This window comes from Aspergillus fijiensis, assembly GCF_003184825.1.
Source record: "Aspergillus fijiensis CBS 313.89 unplaced genomic scaffold BO72scaffold_60, whole genome shotgun sequence".
NCBI classification, from domain to species: domain Eukaryota; kingdom Fungi; phylum Ascomycota; class Eurotiomycetes; order Eurotiales; family Aspergillaceae; genus Aspergillus; species Aspergillus fijiensis.
In genome coordinates this window covers 77,207-97,682 of record NW_024469036.1, presented here as the reverse complement: position 1 = coordinate 97,682, position 20,476 = coordinate 77,207, and the positions used below count along the sequence as shown (strand labels likewise).

At 54.5% G+C, this 20,476-nt stretch overlaps 7 protein-coding genes across 7 annotated transcripts; 2 read left to right on the top strand and 5 right to left on the bottom strand.

Annotated features, from left to right (window-relative positions):
• The first annotated feature begins 424 nt into the window (after window positions 1-424).
• Window positions 425-2,738, top strand: BO72DRAFT_451769 (putative GTP binding protein (Gtp1)). Its single transcript, XM_040945572.1, has 10 exons — window positions 425-642; window positions 720-748; window positions 836-850; window positions 938-962; window positions 1,064-1,382; window positions 1,493-1,602; window positions 1,667-1,812; window positions 1,905-1,962; window positions 2,062-2,226; window positions 2,354-2,738. Exons 1-10 carry the CDS (start codon window positions 614-616, stop codon window positions 2,559-2,561), a joined length of 1,104 nt encoding a protein of 367 aa, XP_040797410.1. The 5' UTR covers window positions 425-613; the 3' UTR covers window positions 2,562-2,738.
• Window positions 2,739-2,743: 5 nt separating this feature from the next.
• On the bottom strand, window positions 2,744-4,607 carry cpa1 (carbamoyl-phosphate synthase (glutamine-hydrolyzing) CPA1). Its single transcript, XM_040947624.1, has 2 exons — window positions 4,425-4,607; window positions 2,744-4,352 (listed from the first exon to the last, which is right to left on the bottom strand). Exon 2 carries the CDS (start codon window positions 4,244-4,246, stop codon window positions 2,885-2,887), a length of 1,362 nt encoding a protein of 453 aa, XP_040797409.1. The 5' UTR covers window positions 4,247-4,352; window positions 4,425-4,607; the 3' UTR covers window positions 2,744-2,884.
• Window positions 4,608-5,816: 1,209 nt separating this feature from the next.
• BO72DRAFT_243372 (putative C6 transcription factor) lies at window positions 5,817-7,978 on the top strand. Its single transcript, XM_040939943.1, has one exon. The coding sequence runs from the start codon at window positions 5,960-5,962 to the stop codon at window positions 7,784-7,786; it is 1,827 nt and encodes a 608-aa protein (XP_040797408.1). The 5' UTR covers window positions 5,817-5,959; the 3' UTR covers window positions 7,787-7,978.
• On the bottom strand, window positions 7,891-9,851 carry BO72DRAFT_462137 (uncharacterized protein; the record flags this gene model as incomplete). Its single annotated transcript, XM_040946552.1, has 5 exons — window positions 7,891-8,663; window positions 8,743-9,142; window positions 9,245-9,314; window positions 9,409-9,599; window positions 9,663-9,851. 5 exons carry the CDS (start codon window positions 9,849-9,851, stop codon window positions 7,891-7,893), a joined length of 1,623 nt encoding a protein of 540 aa, XP_040797407.1.
• Window positions 9,852-10,455: 604 nt separating this feature from the next.
• Window positions 10,456-12,024, bottom strand: BO72DRAFT_243318 (putative DnaJ domain protein Psi). The gene is made up of 3 exons (XM_040939942.1): window positions 11,570-12,024; window positions 10,827-11,506; window positions 10,456-10,768 (listed from the first exon to the last, which is right to left on the bottom strand). Exons 1-3 carry the CDS (start codon window positions 11,715-11,717, stop codon window positions 10,472-10,474), a joined length of 1,125 nt encoding a protein of 374 aa, XP_040797406.1. The 5' UTR covers window positions 11,718-12,024; the 3' UTR covers window positions 10,456-10,471.
• Window positions 12,025-12,619: 595 nt separating this feature from the next.
• cp1 (putative carboxypeptidase S1) lies at window positions 12,620-14,774 on the bottom strand. The gene is made up of 2 exons (XM_040945571.1): window positions 14,507-14,774; window positions 12,620-14,448 (listed from the first exon to the last, which is right to left on the bottom strand). The coding sequence occupies exons 1-2, from the start codon at window positions 14,642-14,644 to the stop codon at window positions 12,766-12,768; spliced, it is 1,821 nt and encodes a 606-aa protein (XP_040797405.1). The 5' UTR covers window positions 14,645-14,774; the 3' UTR covers window positions 12,620-12,765.
• Window positions 14,775-15,550: 776 nt separating this feature from the next.
• BO72DRAFT_387227 (DUF500-domain-containing protein) lies at window positions 15,551-17,479 on the bottom strand (the record flags this gene model as incomplete). Its single annotated transcript, XM_040941667.1, has 2 exons — window positions 15,551-16,094; window positions 16,248-17,479. The coding sequence occupies 2 exons, from the start codon at window positions 17,477-17,479 to the stop codon at window positions 15,551-15,553; spliced, it is 1,776 nt and encodes a 591-aa protein (XP_040797404.1).
• Between the last annotated feature and the right edge of the window lie 2,997 nt (window positions 17,480-20,476).

Here is a 20,476-nt window from a genome sequence, read left to right as displayed (position 1 = left end):
GACCTTGGCAACGGTGCGAGCTTCGACGGCAGAAGGGCGGTTCACTGGTCGTTGCAGGTCGTTGGAGGTCGTCTTGCACATGCGCCGACGTTTGTTCCTGCAGGGAAAGGAGGAATGGTGAGTGTGTTCAGATTACTCGGTTGCCGATAGTCAAAGCGCCATGTAAAGTCGAGTGTAGCGCCATGATTACTGCTACTGCTGCTGCCGCCACCGCCGCCGTCAAGTAACGCAATTATCCACGAAAAGGAAGTGATGAGAACGACAAGAAAGAAATCCTCGGAGAGCAGCGAGCGAGCGGGGCGGAGATGCAATCGCAGTCGCCGCGATATCAAATTACATAAGCGGGGGGTCCGTCGCCGCCGCCGCGGCGGGCGTCGCATCGATTTTGAAGATGGGGTTTATTGTTTCTCCCCCCCCCTTCCCCCCGCAACCAAAAGACCGCTCTGCCTGTCGAGAGAACTTTTGTCCTATCAGGCTTTGCTAGGGATCTATCAGCTTATTCTCTTCCATCTAATTCCAAGAGAGTTCCCAGCGCGGTTCTCCGGTGCAAAACCGATTTTGTATTACCCATATTAGAGAAAGCAACGAGTCCGCGGGGCTCTCGACCGGCACGATGGTGAACATTACGGAGAAGATTAAGGAGTATGTTCTTCTTGTCCCGGTTACCAACGAATTTAGAGGGATTATCGGTTCTGACGGCACCTTTTGCCTCGTTGCAGGATTGAAGATGAGATGCGCAGGACGCAGAGTAAGTTAACTGTTTTTTGCCCGCCGCCGCCGCTGCTCCGGTGATAGCCCCGCCATACCATAATGCAATGCTAACCCGAGCAAATAGAGAACAAGGCCACAGGTGGGTGAATTCTTTCCCCGGAAGATTGCGTTGCATGCATGCATGCATGAAGATCAAGTGATCCGATCCTAACATGTTACATGTCAGAGTACCATCTGGGTCTGTTGAAAGGGTAGGTGGTCAGGTCACGTTATCCAATTCCCCTTTCTATCAACATCAAACGTTCCCACCCCAAAGATACAAGAATGATGATAACTGACCAACCCTGTGCAGTAAACTCGCCCGTCTGAGGGCTCAACTCCTGGAACCCACGGGGGGCTCCGGCGGCGGTGGCACGGGGTTCGACGTCAGCAAGAGCGGCGATGCGCGCGTCGCGCTCGTCGGCTTCCCCTCCGTCGGTAAATCCACCTTCCTCAGCAAGATCACCAAGACCAAGAGTGAGACCGCCGCGTACGCCTTCACCACGCTCACCGCCATCCCCGGTGTCCTGGAGTACGGCGGCGCGGAAATCCAGATCCTGGATCTGCCCGGTATCATCGAGGGGGCTGCGGAAGGAAAGGGTCGAGGACGGCAGGTCATCTCCGCGGCTAAGGTAGGCAGCAGACTCCCTCCCTCCCCCTTATCAAATCCCACTGGTGCATTTCTTCCGACATATGGTTGGGATAGACACTGACGATTGCATTCTGGGGCTTTGGCGTATAGACAAGCGACCTGGTCCTGATGGTCCTGGATGCCACGAAACGAGCGGAGCAACGAGCCCTGCTCGAGGCGGAATTGGATGCCGTGGGGATTCGTCTCAACAAGGAACCGCCGTACGTTCTCTAGCGGTCTTGACTCAGTCCTTTATCCTTGACTAAAATCTAACCCCAACCACAGGAACATCTACCTCAAACAGAAGAAGGCCGGCGGTGTGAAGATCACCTTCCAAACGCCCCCAAAGTACCTCGACGAGAAGATGATCTTCAACGTTCTCCGTGACTACAAGATGCTGAACTGCGAAGTCCTCGTGCGAGACGAATACGGTATGTCCCCATTCCCCAACACCTACTCAAACAACCCCCCTTCCCCCCGGGTATAACCATTGAAACTAACACAACACCACACCCCACCACAGCGACAATCGACGACTTCATCGACGTGATCATGAAAGACCACCGCAAATACATCAGATGGTATGTATATTTGATTCCCTACTCTATCCACCGCTCGTCTTCCCATCACCATTCAAGCCCGCCCCAAGGATAATATGATATCATCTAACAAAACGACAGTCTCTACGTCTACAACAAAATCGACGGCGTCAGCCTCGACTTCCTCGACCAACTCGCCCGCGAACCCTACACCGCCGTCATGAGTTGTGAGCTCGACCTCGGCGTCGAAGACGTCGTCGAGCGCATCTGGAAGGAGCTCCGCTTGATTCGCGTCTACACGAAGCGGTACGTTTGGCCCTGGTCCACCTTTTCCCAATCACAAAAATCGTCTTATCTTTCCCTCTCCTTCTACCACGACAGCGGGGTCTATTTCTCCCTCGGTAAGGCCATCTGAAGCTGATGTCTGCTATAGGAAAGGAGAGGAGCCTGATTTCTCCGAGGCGCTGATTGTGCGGCACAATTCGACGATCGAGGATGTTTGTGATAGCATCCATCGGACGCTGAAGGAGACGTTCAAGTATGCGATGGTGTGGGGTGCCAGCGCCAGACACATCCCTCAGCGGGTGGGGTTGGGGCATGTGGTGTCGGATGAGGACGTGGTTTCGATCGTGGCGAAATAATGACTTAGTGATTTTTGAAGGTTAGAAAATATAACTTGGCCAGAACCCACTTGATGAAGGGGTTATCAGCATAATGGCGAATTGGTGCTTGAAGGGCTATACCCGGTCAGACTGGCACCAGGACATCATCTGCGTTACGACTAATGAAAACAAGTCTACGGAGAAGAATGAAAGGACTATGCTTAGAAAGTTAGAAGGTAAATGTATTTACTACATTAAACTCAAAATGTACCCAAACTATGAACCGAACCATTTTGACAAAAGAAACCGCATATGATCCGACCGTACCCAAACCATGAACTCCAGTCCCAATTCGACAAATCTCAAGCAGCAGCGGCGGCGGCAGCGGCAGCGGCAGCCACGTTCTGCATGCCGATGGTAGGCTGCACACCAACACGCTCCTTGGCCAACAGGTCAACTAAGAGAGGGCTGGGAGCGGTCTCACGGCCAGGCTGGAAAGCCAACTGGCTGTTCTTGTACTTGACCACGCTGTCCAAGTAGATGTCGAAGAGGTAAGAGGAGTCCAGAGGACCACCCTTAGCCTCCGGGTGGAACTGGGTGCTGAAAATGGGACGGGTCTTGTGGATCATACCCTCATTGCTAGAGTCGTTCAGGTTGACAAAGTAGGGCTTCCAGTCAGAAGGAAGGGTATCGGCATCCACAGCGTAACCGTGGTTCTGACTGGTGATGTGGCAGCGGCCAGTGCTCAGATCCAGGGCAGGGATGTTGTGAGCACGGTTACCATACTTGAGCTTGACGGTCCGGGCACCATTGGCCAAAGCCAGAAGCTGGTGGCCCAAGCAGATACCGAAGATGGGGACCTGGGAGGTCTCCATCAAGCGGCGAAGGTTGTAGACGGTGTCCTGGCAGTGAGTGGGGTCACCGGGACCGTTGGAGATGAAGACACCATCGAAGTGGTGGGCGACCTTGTGGATGGGGTAGTCGAAGGGGAAGACAGTGATGCTGGCTCCACGGCTGACCAGGCTGCGCAGGATGTTCTCCTTGACACCGCAGTCGATGACAGCAACGTGGCATTGGGAGTTGGCGGCACTGACGTGGAAGGGGGCCTTGGTGCTGACCTGGCGAACCAAGTGGATCTGCTCAGGGTCGACGAAGGCCTCATCCTGATCGGCGTCATATTCCTCTCCGACGGTGATACGAGCGAGGGAGGAACCCTGCTCACGAAGGTAGGTGACAATGGCGCGAGTGTCGACACCCGAGATGGCGGGGACACCCTCGCGGGCACACCACTCGCCCAGACTCTGGACGGCAGTCCAGTGGCTGTACTGCTCGGCGACGTCGGCGACGACGACACCGGCAGCCTGGAGGTTGGGTGACTCGAAGTACTTGAGCAGACCGTGCTCATCCCGCTCAGCGGAGGGGACACCGTAGTTACCGATCAAGGGCTGGGTGAAGACCAAGATCTGACCACGGTAGGAGGGGTCGGTCAAGGACTCGGGGTATCCGACGAGGGAGGTGGTGAAGACGGCTTCACCCGAGATGTTGGAGCGGGCTCCGAAGGACTTGCCGTGGAAGATCGGACCATCTCGGATCGTGAAAGTAGCGCGTTCAGTGGCCGGGCGTCCCTGACGGACGGTGGCCATGAAGCGGGACTGAACGGAGGCATTCACGGAAGGGAAGGCCTGGGCCCGGGCGGGCATGGCCTTGAAGAGTCGAGCGAACATAGTGTGATATGATTTGGATGTGACGGAAGATGAAGAAGTGGCAGATATGTGTGGTGGCTATTCAAAAGTTTCCGGAAGCTTTCCAGAGGTGATCCGAGATGTAGTCCTATTAGGGTCGAGGTTAGATTCTTGATGCTTGAGTTCATAGTGACGGTAGTGGTGGCGGGGCACAACATACCTGAGAGGTGAAGACGGAAGGTGCCAAACGCATAAGCGCGACGGTGCTGTTACCAGTCTTTATTTAAAATTGAAGTAAAAGATGAGTCTGATTAGACAGACATTGAAGGGTGTAGATGCACGGAGATATAGGATGGGATTGATGAAGATGGTGGAAGATTGAGTGAGTCAGAGACAAGGAGAGAGGGAGAAAGAAGGAAGGGAGCGAAGGGGAAGGCATTAAAAGAAAGAAGAGCGACCGCCGGCCCGGTCGGGGTGGGCACGTCACGTGCCTTCCCTTTTCCTTTCTCTTCCCTTTCCCCGCCAATCGGAAGCGGGCTATTGCCTCCCGCTATCGGACTGATGATTTTTTTTTCTAAGGTTTTTTGGGCCAGGATTTATCACGGCTGTTATTCACCGTGAATAATTGGAATTGCCTCCGATGGTATCTCTACTTTTACGGCAGACTCCCCTCCGTCCCTGAGCCGTGCGTCCGTGACTCACGACGAACCGTACCGTACCGTAGTGTAGGCACTTAGGTCGCTATTGATGTACACTCCACTGTAGAATGGGTCTATTGCTGCTGCGCTCCATTCATTACCTAACATCTTGCCTCCCCAGCAGCCATCTGGGGATATCCTTGACTAATATCATCCTTTACCCCAGAAGCCATCAATGGCCCTGATAAGACAAATGACACACTGATTAATGCCCCGGGTGTTCGTTGAGTGTATACGTCGTGGACTTCAGGATGGATATGTACTGTATGGGTATAATTCATGCTGCAAAAGCACAGGATCCTAGCCCTCGGAATATCGACTGGATGGACAGTAAGTTATCGCCTCCAGAAGCACCAGACCCACCAGTTGGGTGGAATGAATGGCTGGGAGCAAAGGCTTCCGGGTGCAGGCTGGATCTCCGATGATCTTGCCCGAATCGCTGCTTTCCACACATGCAGGGGATCCTCAACAATTCGGTAGGTCACATCCTTGATATCAACTCGACTTCTTCACCGCAGTTGTCAACTGCAGTCAACTGCAATGCAAGTTGGCAAACTTTTTCCCATGCGAAGCTTCGACCTCAATCAATGCCAGGGTCCGTTAGTTCAATTGGCCAGGAGAGGATGCTTTTCCTCACCGATGATAGAAGTCACACAATTCTGTCTGTTGTCAACTTGTCGTAAATACAGGCAATAATGGGGCAGACGACAGGCCCAGCATGTCCATGAGGATGTGAACTTCTCTCAGCATAATCCTCAAGCGTTATCTTGCCCACTGTAGCCAAGAAGTTAGACTGTTAAGATAGAGATAGAGAGGGGTTATGCAGCAGCACAATGCAGCCCGAATCACACCGCTGACTCAGCGATGCAAGACCACCACCACCACAACAACATCACATGTTCTTCTCCTCGTGTAGTTCGACCATTCGCTTGGACCCCTCCAAATCAACTCCGAAACAACGCCAGTCATCCCATTACTGACTGTACAAGCACAGATTTCCGAATGATCCGGTAACCACATCAAGCCGGCTGAAATATGCACTATCCAGACACCCGTCATGACCGAACCCCCGAGAAAGCGCTCGCGAGTGGCCTGCACCTCGTGCCAATCGCGCAAGCGCAAATGCACCGGGGACCAGCCCTGTTCAACCTGCGTTCAATTCGGGGTAGATTGCCACTATGACCTGGAGTCGCGCAAGAAGCGAGACGTGCGGCTGTTCCAGTTGCAGTCCACCCCGTTCCTGGGGGGACTTCCTAGCCTCACGCCGGATGGGTTAGGTGGTAGCCTCGCCGCCAGCAGCCGGTCGGCGGAATCATCCTCCAAACCCTCGCCCGATGAGACCGCAGCGCGGCTCAACTCGCTGGACGCCAACTCCGGCGCCGCGTTCGCCAGACGCCTCGGCCTCAAGATCGACCCGACCAACGCGCCCAAATTGCATCTCTTCGCCTGGAACATGGGCGCCCGGCACCCTTCCCCATCCCCGGCCGCAACCATGCCTGCTGCCGCTGCATCATTCTCCGCCGTCAAGGCCCTGCCCATCGTGGATCAGATCTCGCAAGATGAGATGCGCGCGCTGGTGGCCGTGTTCTTCGAGAAGGTCGACCCGTGCTACAGCTTCATCGAGCGCGACGACCTGCTGCGCAACCTGAGCCGACGGTGGCTCCCGGCGACGGCCGAGTCCGCCCTCGCCTACGGCGCCTTCGACGCGGTCCTGTGCGGCGTCGGGGCGTTTGGTTGCCTGTTTTCACAGCGAACGGCCACTCCGGCGGAGCTGCAACTGGCGGAGAGCGCCCGGCTGATGCTGGAGCAGCATATGGTGTCCGATGCGCCGCCGTCCGTGGACCTGGTGACCGCCTGGGTGCTACGTGTAGCCTACCTTCGCATGACCGCCACGCCGAACGCAGCCTGGATGGCCAGTTGTTCGCTGATGCACCTCATCGAAGCGACAGGCTTGCACCTCGAACTCCCCGGTGGCGGCGGCGACACGACCACCACTGCCCTCAGCCAACCTGTGGAACCGTGCGACCCGGAACTGCGCCGCCGGCTCTTCGGCATGGCCCGCCATCTGAACGTGTGGATATCGTTCGAGCTCGCCCGCTCGCGCGTGGTCCTGCACGGCGCCACCTCGCTGCCGCCGACGCCCCGCTCGCCGAGCCATCCGACGGAGATCTTCGGCCTGCTTCCGATGTCTGAGAGCCTCGACCCCAACAAGACGCAGGACGCACCCGCCCTGGAATCCGCGCTGACGGACGTCCTCAACCTGGTGCTCACCCAACTCCCGCTGATTCTGGTCCAATGTAATCTGATGCTCTGCATCTACCGTCGCCTCCGAGCCCTGAACTGCATCATCTCCGGGGCACTGCTTGATCGGGTCCTCGCCCTCGCGGAGAAGGGCCTCCGCGCAGCACGCGAGATGGTGGCGTCGAACTGTCCCTGGCACCAGGCCGCCAACGTGCCATTCCAGGTCGTGTGTACGCTGCTGGCTATTGACAACCGGGCGGCGCTGATGATGCTGGGCGACGCCATGTCCACCCTTCGCGAGGTCGTGGCGGCGTACGATACCGAGGTCATGCGGGAGGCCTACAGCACGGCGTACCTGCTCATGCTCCTGCACCAGCGGCAGAAGGAGGAGGACACCAAAGTGCTCAAGGATGTGTTGCACGTGCACTCGGCAGCCTCGACATCACAGATCGAGGCGGGACAGACTGCGTCGACTACGGAGCCGCACCACTCGCTGGCCGACTATCCAGGGTTCTCCTGGCTGAGTGATCTACTAGTTGACATGCCGAGTCTCCAGCACTTCGACATGGAACGGTTCATGTACACCGACATGCCGGGGCCCTTGGCGGATACACCCGGGGCCGGGTCGGTTTCTACCAGCTGAATTCCGGACGGAGAAATAAAGCGATCAGATTGAGAACGATGATGGATATACAACCGGTTATAATCTCTCGAAAGAGCGCTGGGGTTTCCTGCAAGGCAAACGAATCACTGGGACTTCTTCTGGCTCTCTACCCTTGTGCGGGCGCCAGAGCTCCGCATTACGGCGCCGAGTTTCCACAGCACCCAAAGCGAACCTAGGACAATGGCGAGTACTGTGCCAAATTCAATGGTCCTGCTGTTGAAGAGGCCGTTCTCCTTCAGCACGGGCACGCTGATCTCCTCAACCAGCCGACCCTGTTCTGCAGCTGGATTCACCTGGTAAAATATGGTCTGGGGCGCAAAAAGCCTCTCCCATCCGAGGCCCACACGGTCGAAGGGGTTTAAATGCATCTTGGACTCTTCACTGGCGGCACACGCCCAGAACACCACCGGCCAGGGGACCTCGACCGAGCGATAACCACTTTCCGACGGGGCCAAGTAACGCAAATGAAGCGGAATGGTCACGTTCCATTCTTCGGGAGTCTGATCCTCAGGGGGCGTAGCCACCTCGAGCAGCCAATTCGAACCCCACTGAGACACGGACCAGTCCGGCGCCTCGAGGTCCGTCTCGCCCGTCACGGACTGCAACTTGACCAGGTGGTGCGAATCCAAGAACAGCGGATCCTCGGTGCCCAGCTGGTACTTGTCGCCGAAGAGGTAGGACGGCAGCGTGAGATACGTATGCAGGGCACAGGTCGCGTCCGGGGGTTGCAGCGCGGCGGGCGATAGGGAAATGGTCATCGTAGGATGTAAGCCCGTGGGCAAGGGGAAGCCCACCGAAAAGACGGCATCACGAGGGAGGGCATGGTGCCTGGAAGCGAAGGAAAACAACGTCGGCTCTAGAATCGGGGGGGCACACTAGTCAGCTGTTGTGGCGCTTTCTCTCTGCGTGTATGCTTGAAGACAAAACAAACATACTCAACTTCTCATCCTCCCCAACCACCCCCAACAGCCCACCCATCTTGATCTCCTCAGGGTCCGCCGTCCTCTCCGCCCCCAGCAACCCAACCTCCATCTTCCCTTTGGACCCAGCAGCCGGAGCGTGGAGATCCTCCGTCCACCCCTCGCCCCCCGGCGCATCCGCCCAGAACGCGGACACCACCAGATTGCGCGATTCAGCGTCGTAGGCGAGATCCACCGAGTCCGCAGCGAGCAACTCCCGGGCCTGTCGACGACACCGCTCCGCCTCAGCCCCAGCCCCCTCCTTCCCTGCCACTGTACAAACCTTCTCCCGAACGAAACCCACCAACCCCTCCAACGACGCCAAAGGCGAATAGAACTGGTACTCAGAGGATGCACCGGACCGAGTGAAAGATTTCTAGCCAACAGTCAAAAAGCCACCCAAGAAAAGATTTAGCCTTCATGCCGTATAGCCCAACCACCCACGAATCCTGTAAGAGAAAAATTGGGAAAAACACACCTCATAATCCCGACACTTCTTAACCTCCGCCGAGCCAAACACACTCCTCAAAACCCGACACACCGCATCGCTGGCACCCCAAACCCAAACCCAAACCCATTAGCGCAAGCTCCGTAGCATCCTTAACCCCGAGAGATAAAACACAGCAAAAGTTAAAGACTCACCTCCTCCCCCCTCCTTCCTCCCCCTCAACACCCTTCTGCCCCGAAACCCTTCCCGGCCTCAAAAAAACATGCAACCCCCCGGAAACCCGACTGGCGAAGGGCGTGACAGCACCCCCCGCGCCAGCAGCAGCATCCCCCGAAGCCCACCGCACACTCAACCGCTCCACACCACTGCCCAAGAGCTCCCGGACCTGATCCTTCCACAGAGACACATTACCAGATATTCAAGATGACCGATCGACCGGGGAACGTACCTCGGCATCCCACCCACCACCATCACCACTGCCCAACAACTCCTCAACGGACACGGTCCACCGTTCCTGCTTTGCGCTGTGTAAATTCCGGATCTCCATAGCCTGGGGGAGGAGACGGGCTTGGGAGGGGTCGAAGGGGGTGGCGGGGTCTTGGAGGTAGGTTGTTCTGCGTTTGATGGGGGGGGTCATCCTTCGGATTGTTGGTATTGGGTGTTGATGTGTGGGAGGATGAAGTTTATAGTTTGGCTGAGGGGGTAGATGAGTAGTGATGAGAGCGAATGAATTGGAGATAGGTGCTGGATAGATTGATAATCAAGGGTGATGTGGAGAAGCTGACTGAGGAGATGGAGATGAAGATGGAGATGGGAGCTTGAGCTTAAGCTAAGCCTGGATGTTGACGTTGGGGTTGGCGGTCTGCTGGCCTGGGGATTGGTCGCGTGGTTAATCTTATCGGGTGTTATCGTTATCGTAACCTACGATAACGATAAGGACGTACTGTAGCTAGAACTCTCACTGGACTACAGACAGAGGACTGTACTCTACGTCTACCGGGTTATAGTTACCAGTGACTCATGTCGATTACCCTACTACCTACTATAGCCGAGCCAACTTGATATTACTTTTATTCGAAGTATATTCGAATCTAAACTATCCTCCCGTCATCAATCATCATCGTTCCATCATCCTCAGCGATCCAGCCGCTTACGCCCAAACGCCAACTATGCTAATCCGATCCCTGGTAATTAGAAACACATCAAAAGCAGTAACAATACTATGATGGGAATATTGCACGAATTGCACGAAATCAATCAAGGAAGAACGTCCCGCAGCACCTCCTTCTGGGCCGCAGTCAGGCTAGCGGGGAACCGCACATTGGCCCGAATGATCAGGTCACCCCGCTCGCTCGGTTTCTTCGAAACGGTCATACCTAGGCCCGGATACCGTTCCTCGTAACCCGGTTGCGTGGGTCCCGGCTTGGAAACCTTGATGGACTTGCCGTCGATCGTGCGGACAATACGTTCCCAGCCGGTGAGGGCCTCTTTCAGACTTAATTCGACCGTTGTGATGAGGTGGTCGCCTTGGCGTTTGAAGTTGGGATGTTCTTTCTGCAGAGACCGTTAGTAAATCACCACCAAGATCCGTAGGACAGGACAAGAAACCTACCTCAGTGACAATCAGATGCACATCCTGTTTCCCACCCTCTTCCTGGTCTCCCACGCCACGGTACTTGAGCTTCGATCCCGTGCGTAGACCAGGCTTGATCTTCGCTTCCAGCGTGACATCCTGCACAGTGCGTTTGCCGGTCGCCGGGTCAAACGTCTTGCTCTTGACCGTCACCTTCTTCGTCACGCCCTTCATGATCTCCTCCAGCGTCAGCGGCAGCTCCTTCTCCATGACGGTGGGCTCCGGCGTCGGGGCACGCGCAGACTGCTTGAAGCCGGTCGACCCGCGGTTGGTCCGGAACCCCCGGCCACCACCTAAGCCGCCACCGAGCATCGAAAAGAGGTCGTCTTCATCCATGCCGCCCCCGCCGCCCATGCCGCCCATGCCTCCGCTGGCTTTGGCGAAGTTCCGGAAGATGTCATCCGCATTGCTGAACCGGAATCCGCTGCTTCCACCGGGTCCAGTCGAGAAGTGGAACGTACGGGTACCGCCTCCTCCGCCTCCAGGCATGCCACCGAACGAGAAACCGCCGGGCATCCCTCCGGCGAAGGGGTTGGCACCGCCATCGGCATCGCCACTCGTCGGGGGCGGGCCACCCCGCATGAGGTATTCCAGACCGAATTGATCGTAGACTTTGCGTTTCTCGGGGTCAGAAAGAACTTCATATGCTTGTGAGACCTCTATCAATAGTCTAGGTTAGCTGTGCACTGGACAAATCAGAACAGAAAAGATGTGAAGCATACCTTTGAACTTCTCCGACGCAGCCGGGTTGTCCTTGTTCTTATCCGGGTGGTACTTCAAGGCAGCCTTGCGATAGGCCTTCTTGATTTCATCTTGTGAAGCATCTGGTTTGATTGATAGGGCGTCGTAAAGCTTTGTTTCAGCCACCATTGTGGAGTGTGTGTGTGTGTTGTTGTTGTTGATGGTGTGGTTGTTGACGAACGAAAAGATGGAAATGCAGGTCAAATGTGTAAACGAAAGGTTTCGCAGGTGTTGTCAGGTACTGAAGAACGCTAATTGGAGCAACTCGATGCCTCCAATATAAGCAATCGACGAGGAGGGAGGATCACACCACCGGTCGGGGTGTGCGTCAGGGGAATGATGGCAGGTCGAAACCGGGCGGGGAAGGAAGTACGATCTCGAATGACGTAGAAGATTCACAGGACCACACTGCCCACTGACCACCACCGTCTAGAGTGAGGTAGCGCGGAACTTTCGGGAGTAGTGAGATAAGGAAGATGCAGGGAGAGGGGAAAGAAGCGGAAAAGCGAGTGATCGGGATGATGATGATTTCGTGTTCAGGACAGTAGACGAAAGCCAGTTGTGTCGTTGGGTAGGAGGGGGACAAATGGTGGAAGTCTTATGCAGTAGTGTTGGCGGGCTTTCCGTTCACCTCAGGTGAACCCTGCGGTGACGTGTGACGCTGTCTCCCCGCTGGCCGGGCCAAGAGAAGGTTCGAGAAGGTTCGATTTCCCAAGCATTGACATGGGCAAAGAGACTGAATACTACTGAAATTCGGGGCTGGAGATCGCAAGGCTAGCAACAAGCAAACAGTCGATCCTGGCTGAATGGTGGTTCCAGACAACTCTAGCTGTCAAGGGAAGGGAAATTGGAGATTGAGGCGAGAAAGAGGAAAGTTGATCCATCTGGACTTCAGCCCAAGTATAGAAAGTGTCCCGTCCACCGTCAGCTGGCGACCTGCCTATTCGGGCTAGTGCGGGGAACGGGCAGCCGGTGATCCACTACCTTTATGTGTACATACTAAGTAAGATTGAGGTTTTGTGCAGTCACTAAGTTCCATATAATCTGACTACATTCAGTCTGCTAATACCGAGTAGTTATTAGGTAGATATTCAACGGTCTTCAAGAAACCATACTCTGGACTGACTACCTTGTTTCATGCCACAAATACTCACCAATTCGGTGATATCCCCTCGAATCACTTCCTCCCCACCACCAGGTAGTCCTTGATCACCGCGGATCCATTAATCACGCTCTCAATCTGCTCTTCCGTACAGGTCTCCTGCAAAGCCAGCACGTAGCACACGGGCTCCGGGATCTCGGGCGCCACATTCTTAATACTCCACGTCGACTCCGGGCCCTGGCTCTGGTAGCCCGGGTTCTTGACCGTGGAGATCTTCCCCGTCGCCAGATCCCGATTGAACAGCGCCCGGTGGAAGATCTCATACGCCGTCTGGGGCTGGTAGGCGGGGACCTCGTGGCCCGCCTGATAGACCCGCGTGTACGAAAAGTTCCCCGACTGGCGCACCATGCCACCCACGTACGAGGAGTTCGTCCGCAACTCCGCATAGCCCGCGGACCGGAACTGCGCCGCCCCGGCGTACTCGACCAGCTCGCTGACGGCCTCGCCGCCGGTCCAGGGGCAGGCAAAATCCCGGTCCCCGTAGACCAGGGCCACCTTGACGCCGGAGTCCAGCACGTAGCCGAGATCCTCGATCAGGCCGCGGCGGTCCGAGCGCGGGTAGTCGCCCGTCGACCGGAAGGCCTCCCAGATGCTCTCCGCCGAGCGGGTATAGTTGACCGGCACCCCCAGCGCGGCCTGCACCCAGTGCTGGTTCAGGTACCCGATGAAATACGGCGCCGGGAATGGGTCCTGGGCCGAATGCGCAAAGTCGTAGTAGCCGCGGTCGGAGTATTTCTTGAAGACACCCTTGACTTCATCGATGCAGTAGGCGTCCGCATCCTGGCAGACCCGGTTGACGGTCTGGTTGTTGCCGTGCATCTCCGGATCCCCCTCGGCGCCTACCGCACGGCACTCGATGATCTTGTCCTTGCAACCGCCCGGTCCACTCCAGGCCTGCATGGCAGCCTCGTAGATGGTCTGGTTGAGTGCTTGGATGCCGTACGTGTTGTTGTAGGCGATTTCGGGGAAGCTCGGCGCTTGGACAAGCAGGTCGATGCAGCCGTTGATGATGCCAAGAGTGTCGAGGTGGATTGGATGGCCGGACAGGGTGTTGTTGGCGATTCGGTTATTCTGATCTTGGAAGAACGCTGCAAAGGCCGGGCCGTAGCGTCCTCCATATGACTCGGTCCAGATGCTGACGCGGTCATCATGGGGCTTGTACTCGGGGAATTCCGAGAACCAAGCCTGGGCAAATACCCACAGGGCGCGGGCGGCATTCACAGTCCCATTAATCGTGGTCTGGTTGTTCATGCTGGGGAACGTGCCGACGTAAAAGGTATTATTCTGCTCCGGGATGCCAGCCTCCAACCCAGAGATATCCCAGTCACCGGTGAGGGCATCGAAGGTGCCATTGACGGCCACATCATAGCTAAACCCGGTATGAACCGGCTGGTCAATGTAGAGCATGTTGGCATAGTTGTTCCATGACCAAGGGTTGATCTCCGTAGAATTGGAATCCTTGTTGACAACACACGGCCCGTTCTCCTGCAGTAACCCAATGATGGACGACCCGCCAGGACCGCCGTTCATCCAAATCGACAGAGGCGCGTTGGCAGGGTTGTTCCGCGATTCGAAGAACCAGAAGTAGGTGTTAATGGGGTATTGTTGGTCCACCCCTAGCTCATTGAGGGTGCCCGGGGGAAGGTGAACATAGCCGGAGTACGATTTGACCCCAGGCGTAGTTTCGCAGATTCCAGGCTGGCAAACAGGTTAGCACGTGGCTTGACACTCACCTTGCGTTTGACTAGGAGCATACATCTTTGTAGGAGATTTGAACACCTTCATATTGTTTTGAATCGATGACCGTGACGCCTTCAGGCTTAGGAGGGAAGAACTGGCCGGCCGCAGCACATACGAGGGCGGAGCCCACCACCACAGCACGAAGAGAAGGCATTGGGAGCAGCTGGGGAGTTTGGGGGGAGCAGAAGGTCCAATTGACCAGCAGGCAGCTCCTTATAAGGGTCCATGGGGATGGTGTAATTTTTAGCTCCAAATCAATAAATTGATGATTGATTAGTAGGTACCTTGGCTGCAGTGCTTAACCAAATCAAGTGAGAGATAAGACAGGTTTAGTGTTGCCTATAATCCTACAGTGCCAGTAAGTGGCGGTCGGATCTCTCCGCCGTCAGCCGCTGACTGTTGATTGCCGCCTGCTGCAGGTTTCTGAAGAACGTTCCACGTTGCTTGATGAATTGGCCGATAACAGTTTTCATGTTTACTTGTTTCCTACAATGTGTGTTGGTTTTGAAGTGAGGCTCCAGCTACACCGTCAAACAATGGGTCTCAGGTCAAAGTAAAAATCATACCGTGATATAGATAGGCTATCCAGAGGCATTGTAGATGACAAGAAGTAACATTTGAGAAGAGTGAACTCATGGTATATAATGAAATGATAAGCAGAAAAAAGGATTGATCAAGGGAGATGGGAAAAAATAAAAAAGAAGATCCAAATCAGCACAAGCGCCAAGTCCCAGCGCTGGCTATCCTTCCCAGAGCAATCAATGGCTTCCAGCCCAAATCCTGATCCCATTCAAGAAAAAAAAAAAACCAAGACGCCCAGGTATCCCATAGCCAGTCCATCAACACCAAACACGCTGCAAAATTGACATCAAAGGGCATAAATAAAGTCACAGACATAGAAAGATCGCGAGGACCGGTATTGGGTGCCTTGCAGGTCAATCAGTGTCATATATGAGAGGACCACTGTCCCAAGCATGTGCCTGAAGGATATATATATACAGACGAAAGCAAAGTCTTTTTGAAAGTGAAACGCTGATGAAAGCAAGATTGTGACGCATCTTTATGCAAGGTGAGAAGACGCCGCTGCTGCACCCTTCACATCTGCATCGGAAGCAAGTGTTTTTGCAAGTTCGGCCTTGTCGTCGGCAGCAATGACCTGCAAGTCAGACCTCGCATGAATCTCCTTGATGCTAGCTTCCTTTTCCAGAGCGGCATCCGAGTCGTGGAAGCTGGACACGGAGTGGAAATCCTCCCGGTCAGGTGATGTCTTGCTGTACGACTCTGCTGCTGCGTTGGACGAGGAGTCACTGAGCGAGTCGTCAGACAGGGAGTGCAGGGGTAGTTCGGTGAGGCCAATCATTCCAGAGCGTCCAGGGCTCGACGCTACCGACCGGCGACGACTGTGAGAGCGGGAGAGTGAAGTCGGCGAAGTGGGGGTCGATGTCGAGATTGAACCAGGAGTACGCGAAGGGTTGCGAGGTGGAAGCGCAGGTGGGACACGCTTGGGAATTGTCACCAGGCGGGCACGTGTGAACGTGGGTGAGTAACGTCGAAGTTCAGAAGGCATTGTTGAGTCTTCAATGGAAACGGGGGAATGGGCGGTACTTTCTCGCTTGGAAACAGTTGCACTGCTGACTTCGTGCACCTCTAGATCGTCATCGTCCACCAAGTCGTCTTCTTCTTCGACAGCAGCGACCGGAACGTCCGTGGGAACATGGTACTCGCCATGCTCGGGAATAACAGCACCCAGACGAGACTCCTCGTGGTCTCGATAACTTCGAGAAGAGGCGCGACTGACAGAAGGCGGCGCTGTAGCCGGACCATCATCCGTCTGGGTCCCTCGATCCATGCTGGCATAGCTCTGCACACTCGCGCGCCAGCTGCTGCGGGGTGAACTATCGAGACTGCGGCGGAATGTGGCATAAATAGGACTGCTTGGGGCGGGTTTGAACTCGAATGCCTCCTGCGACGGTCTACTGCGCGAACCAGCCTCGCGAATGAAAAGACCTTCCGCTTCTAACGCCTTGACCCCAAACGGGTCGGGATCCTCTGGATCAGGTACACCAAAGGAGCCGATCGCAGGGCCAACTTCGACATCACCGGGAGCCTCCCCTGAAGGTGGCAAGAGGGCTTCATCCACATTAGCATCTCCTTGGGCGGCCTTGATGGTTTGCATCAGTGTTTGAATTGATGCAGGAGGGTTCTTGGCCTTGCCAGCCAAGATATCCGTCACTGATATGCGCTCGCCGTAGAATCGCTCGTTTTCATCGCTTCGCTCGATGATGATCGTTCCGTCAACCTGAACACCTGCATACAACCCCCGACTTTTCATGTAGGTCCAGATCGGGGCTTGTCGCTTGTGGACTTCGGATTCCAAAACACCACCCATGCCAACAGGACCGGCAGAGGCGCTTACTTCTCCACCGAGGGTGCAGCGAACTTTCTTGAATGCTTCTAGCGCTTCGTATGTATTGATGACGACCACACAGTCATATATATCGACCCCGGCTAGGAACCCAATACCCGCCGTATGCAGCATGATGCCCGACGGAGGACTCCACTCGCCTGTTTCAGGTATCCGTGCCAGAAGAACACCGCTTCCGCCTGAGCCGCTTAGCCAGAGACCGGTGCGCATGGTGGTGAAGATGGCGAGGCCTTTGGCCTGCTGGATGACTCTTGAAGGGATTTTCTTGAGGACTCGTTGTTTGCCTTTGGGACGGTCGATCTTGCCAGTCGTTGGGTTGACCGCGCTGTCGGTACTCTGGCGATCCGCATCCTCCTCGCTGTAAAAGCCATCCTTGCAGAAGCTTCGTAAGATGCGCGCTGCCTTGTCGCTCTCTTTGTCAATGGCCATGGGCCAAAAGGCCTCTGCGCCGACTCGATTGGAGAGTCGATTTACGGGATCCCCCAGTTTGTCGAGGGTGTGCCATGCCTTGTCGAATCCTTTCTTAGACGTCCCTTTTGTTCGCTCCCAAAAAGTCGAAGGCATTGTGGCGACTCAACGGCGACTGCCACTTTGGATTCGCCGGACGCACAGCAACTGGTAGCAGAGCAGGACTCAGTCCTGGGTGAGGGGAGTGGGCGACCAGGAAGGGATGCAAGGTAGGAGCGCACGTCTATAACCACAAGCGCAACGGTAGATGGACGAAGACGGCGGGCGCAATAAACATGTGTTGCCGTTTAATTTCCCCAATGTAACTCGAGAATGTATGCAGCACAATAGCAAACGGATAGTTATCGATGGTCGCTGACACAACCGAGGAATGCGGGTCTGAGGAATGCCAGCAACTATCTAGAGGCGGCGCAAAGGAAATTAGCTGGCTGAAGAAGAATGGAGTTGGCAAGCAGGCAAGCAAGCAATAACGCGGAGAAACTTTTGGTTAGGGAGGAGGAGGGGAAGGGGGGGCACAGTTTATGGTCATCATCGGATTAAAACTCATCAGCGACGACTGACGGAAATGTCCGTGAGATCCGCTCAGATCCAGACCGAGAGAGCCGGTGATCCAGTGGCAAGGACTGGCAGCATACGAGAGTCTCTAAGAGGGGAACCACGGAACGGACGGGGGAGGAACTGCTTACCAGGGCAAAACGGGCCGGGCAACGTTGGGTAGTAAGCAATTCAATGCGATTGAATTTGTAAGGCCTGGTAGTTCAGGTAAGGCTAGTTGATGCAGAGTCAAAATCCAGCGAAAGGGAGTAAGTATGTATACTGTATCCTGCACAGGAAATGAGGGGGGAAAGAGGGGAAGAGTAGGATTTGGAGACAAAGATATATAGTAAGTAAACTCAGTCGGCAGGTGATGATCGACTGTGTCGAACCCGTCCGGTTCGCGGGTCAGATGAGCTAGGCTAGAAGATGTACGACCAGGCAGATGGATGCAGTCGCTGGGGGAGGGGGGTTGAAGAAAGGAGGGAAAGAGGAATAAAACAATAATAAGCAAGAAAAAGAAAAAGTAAAATGAGATAAAATAAAATAAAAACAATAATAGTCCTAACAAGCAATGCAGTTTACAGAGTAGGAAGTGGAGGGAGAAGGGAGGAAGTAAGAAGTAAGAGAGCTAAAACCAATTGGTATAGATGCAGCTGCAGCTGGCGGAGAGAAGGGAATAATAATAAAAAAAAATACAGAGTCGTGAGTGCCGGTAACTACAGAATACTGAGTAAGTCCACTAAGTTAAGGGCCAGGCACCACCATCAGTTCAGCACGGCTGGGTCGGAAGGGCATGGTTGGAAACATGAAAGTGGCGCCGTGGCTGGTTCCGGATATGCAGAAAGCTAGCTGCTTACCAAGGGGAAAGGGAAAAGAGGCAGATGACGAAGCATCATGAGGAGGAAACAGCCGGAGGAAGAAGAAGAAGAAGAGGAGGAGGAGGAGTGAGTTGTTGAAAGAAAGTGGAAGAAAAGATGAAGAAAGCAAAAAGAGGAAAGACATCATCACTGCATCACTGCATCACTGCTGCATGACCGGCCGATAAGCCCCAGCCAGCAGCCCCAGTCGCTCGGCCTTTATCGCGGTCAGCACAGACATCTTCAATTTCCATTTCATTTCCTATGCATTCCAGCTTCTCATTCTTTCTCATTGTGATAAAGATGTTGTTATTGTTGATGTTGTTTTTACTAAGGAACGAACCACGCCATCCAGACCCATAGAATAATAGAATAATACAATTGTCTTGCCTGGAGTAATCCACCTCTCCCCGGAACGAACTAAACTATGCCCTACAACCGGAGGTCCAGACAGTCAGAAATTGCATGCTGATCAGATCGCATCGTCATCGACTACGTACCGTACTCCGCGTAGTCTAGTCTACCCGAGGGGAAAGAGAGAAAAAAAGAAAAGAGGGTCCCTGAACCTGACCCTCTTTTTCTTTCCTTCTGGGCCTCTTCCTTCCTTCTGCCTGCCCTTCGGCTATAGTTATTCCAACTGGATTGGTAGTTAGGTACTCCGTAATTATTCATGAAATTCTCACAGTCGTCCTGAGAATCGGATAATGTCTTTTGTCTTTTTTTTGCCACCAGTCTTTCTTGGTGCGGAGTACAGAGTCCAGTACAGTCCTCTCAATATTCTCCATCCCTGCATTCGGATGCGATGTCGATGTATCCAACCCGCGAACGGGCATCTGACAGATCCAATCGCGGTTAACTTTCTAGAGAAGCAGAAGAGTGAGAGCCAACCCCAGCCTTCAGCCTCTAGACCTTTAATTCTCCCCTAATTCAGCTCTCCCTCGCCCTCTCCTCCCCCCTTGCGACAACGGCTTTATTCTTCCTCGAGTAGTCGCCTAGGTGAATTAATCTCAAAAGGACCCAGAGAGGGTTATTTGTTTTGCTTCTTCGACCTTGTCTCTATACTTCCTACCTCCCCCCCCCCCCCCCCACCCTTGTAGTCCATTTAGTGTTAGTGGTGAGGGTCCAGCTCAGGTTATATAGTATATGCATCTATTCATCCATCCCAACCCACTCATCCATCTGCAACTCACTCTCAGCCCAACCCTCGCATTTTTCCCTTTTCCTGTACTCCGTACGTACCTTATCCTCGCTCCTCCCTTCCTGCTCTCTGGTTTTCATGACAGGTCCAATCCCCCCATTCCAGATCCGGTGACAGTTGTCCACCGTCCGTAAACACAAGCCCGTCGATAGTTTCCAGTTCTGCTCCTCTCCCGGGGACTTTTAGTTTCCCAATTGCTGCATCGGTTTTTCTGTCCGATTTGCTCGGGGGGATGTTGTTGACCCTCCCTTCAAACCCCCGAATCCAGTTTTTTCCTCTCGAAGACAGGTTCTATTTTGATATCCACAAGAAAAGACCTGACGAGCGTTGACATGATGACAGTGGCGGCACCTCATCTTCAACAACAAAGGAACCAAACCCAGCGACAAAAGGTCTAGCCCCAGATCCTCAACCCTCCGAAGTGATTTTACCTGTTTCGTGTCCTTCAATCCAAGACTCTAGCTATCCAGATCTACAATCCCCTTTTCTGTCCTCCACTCT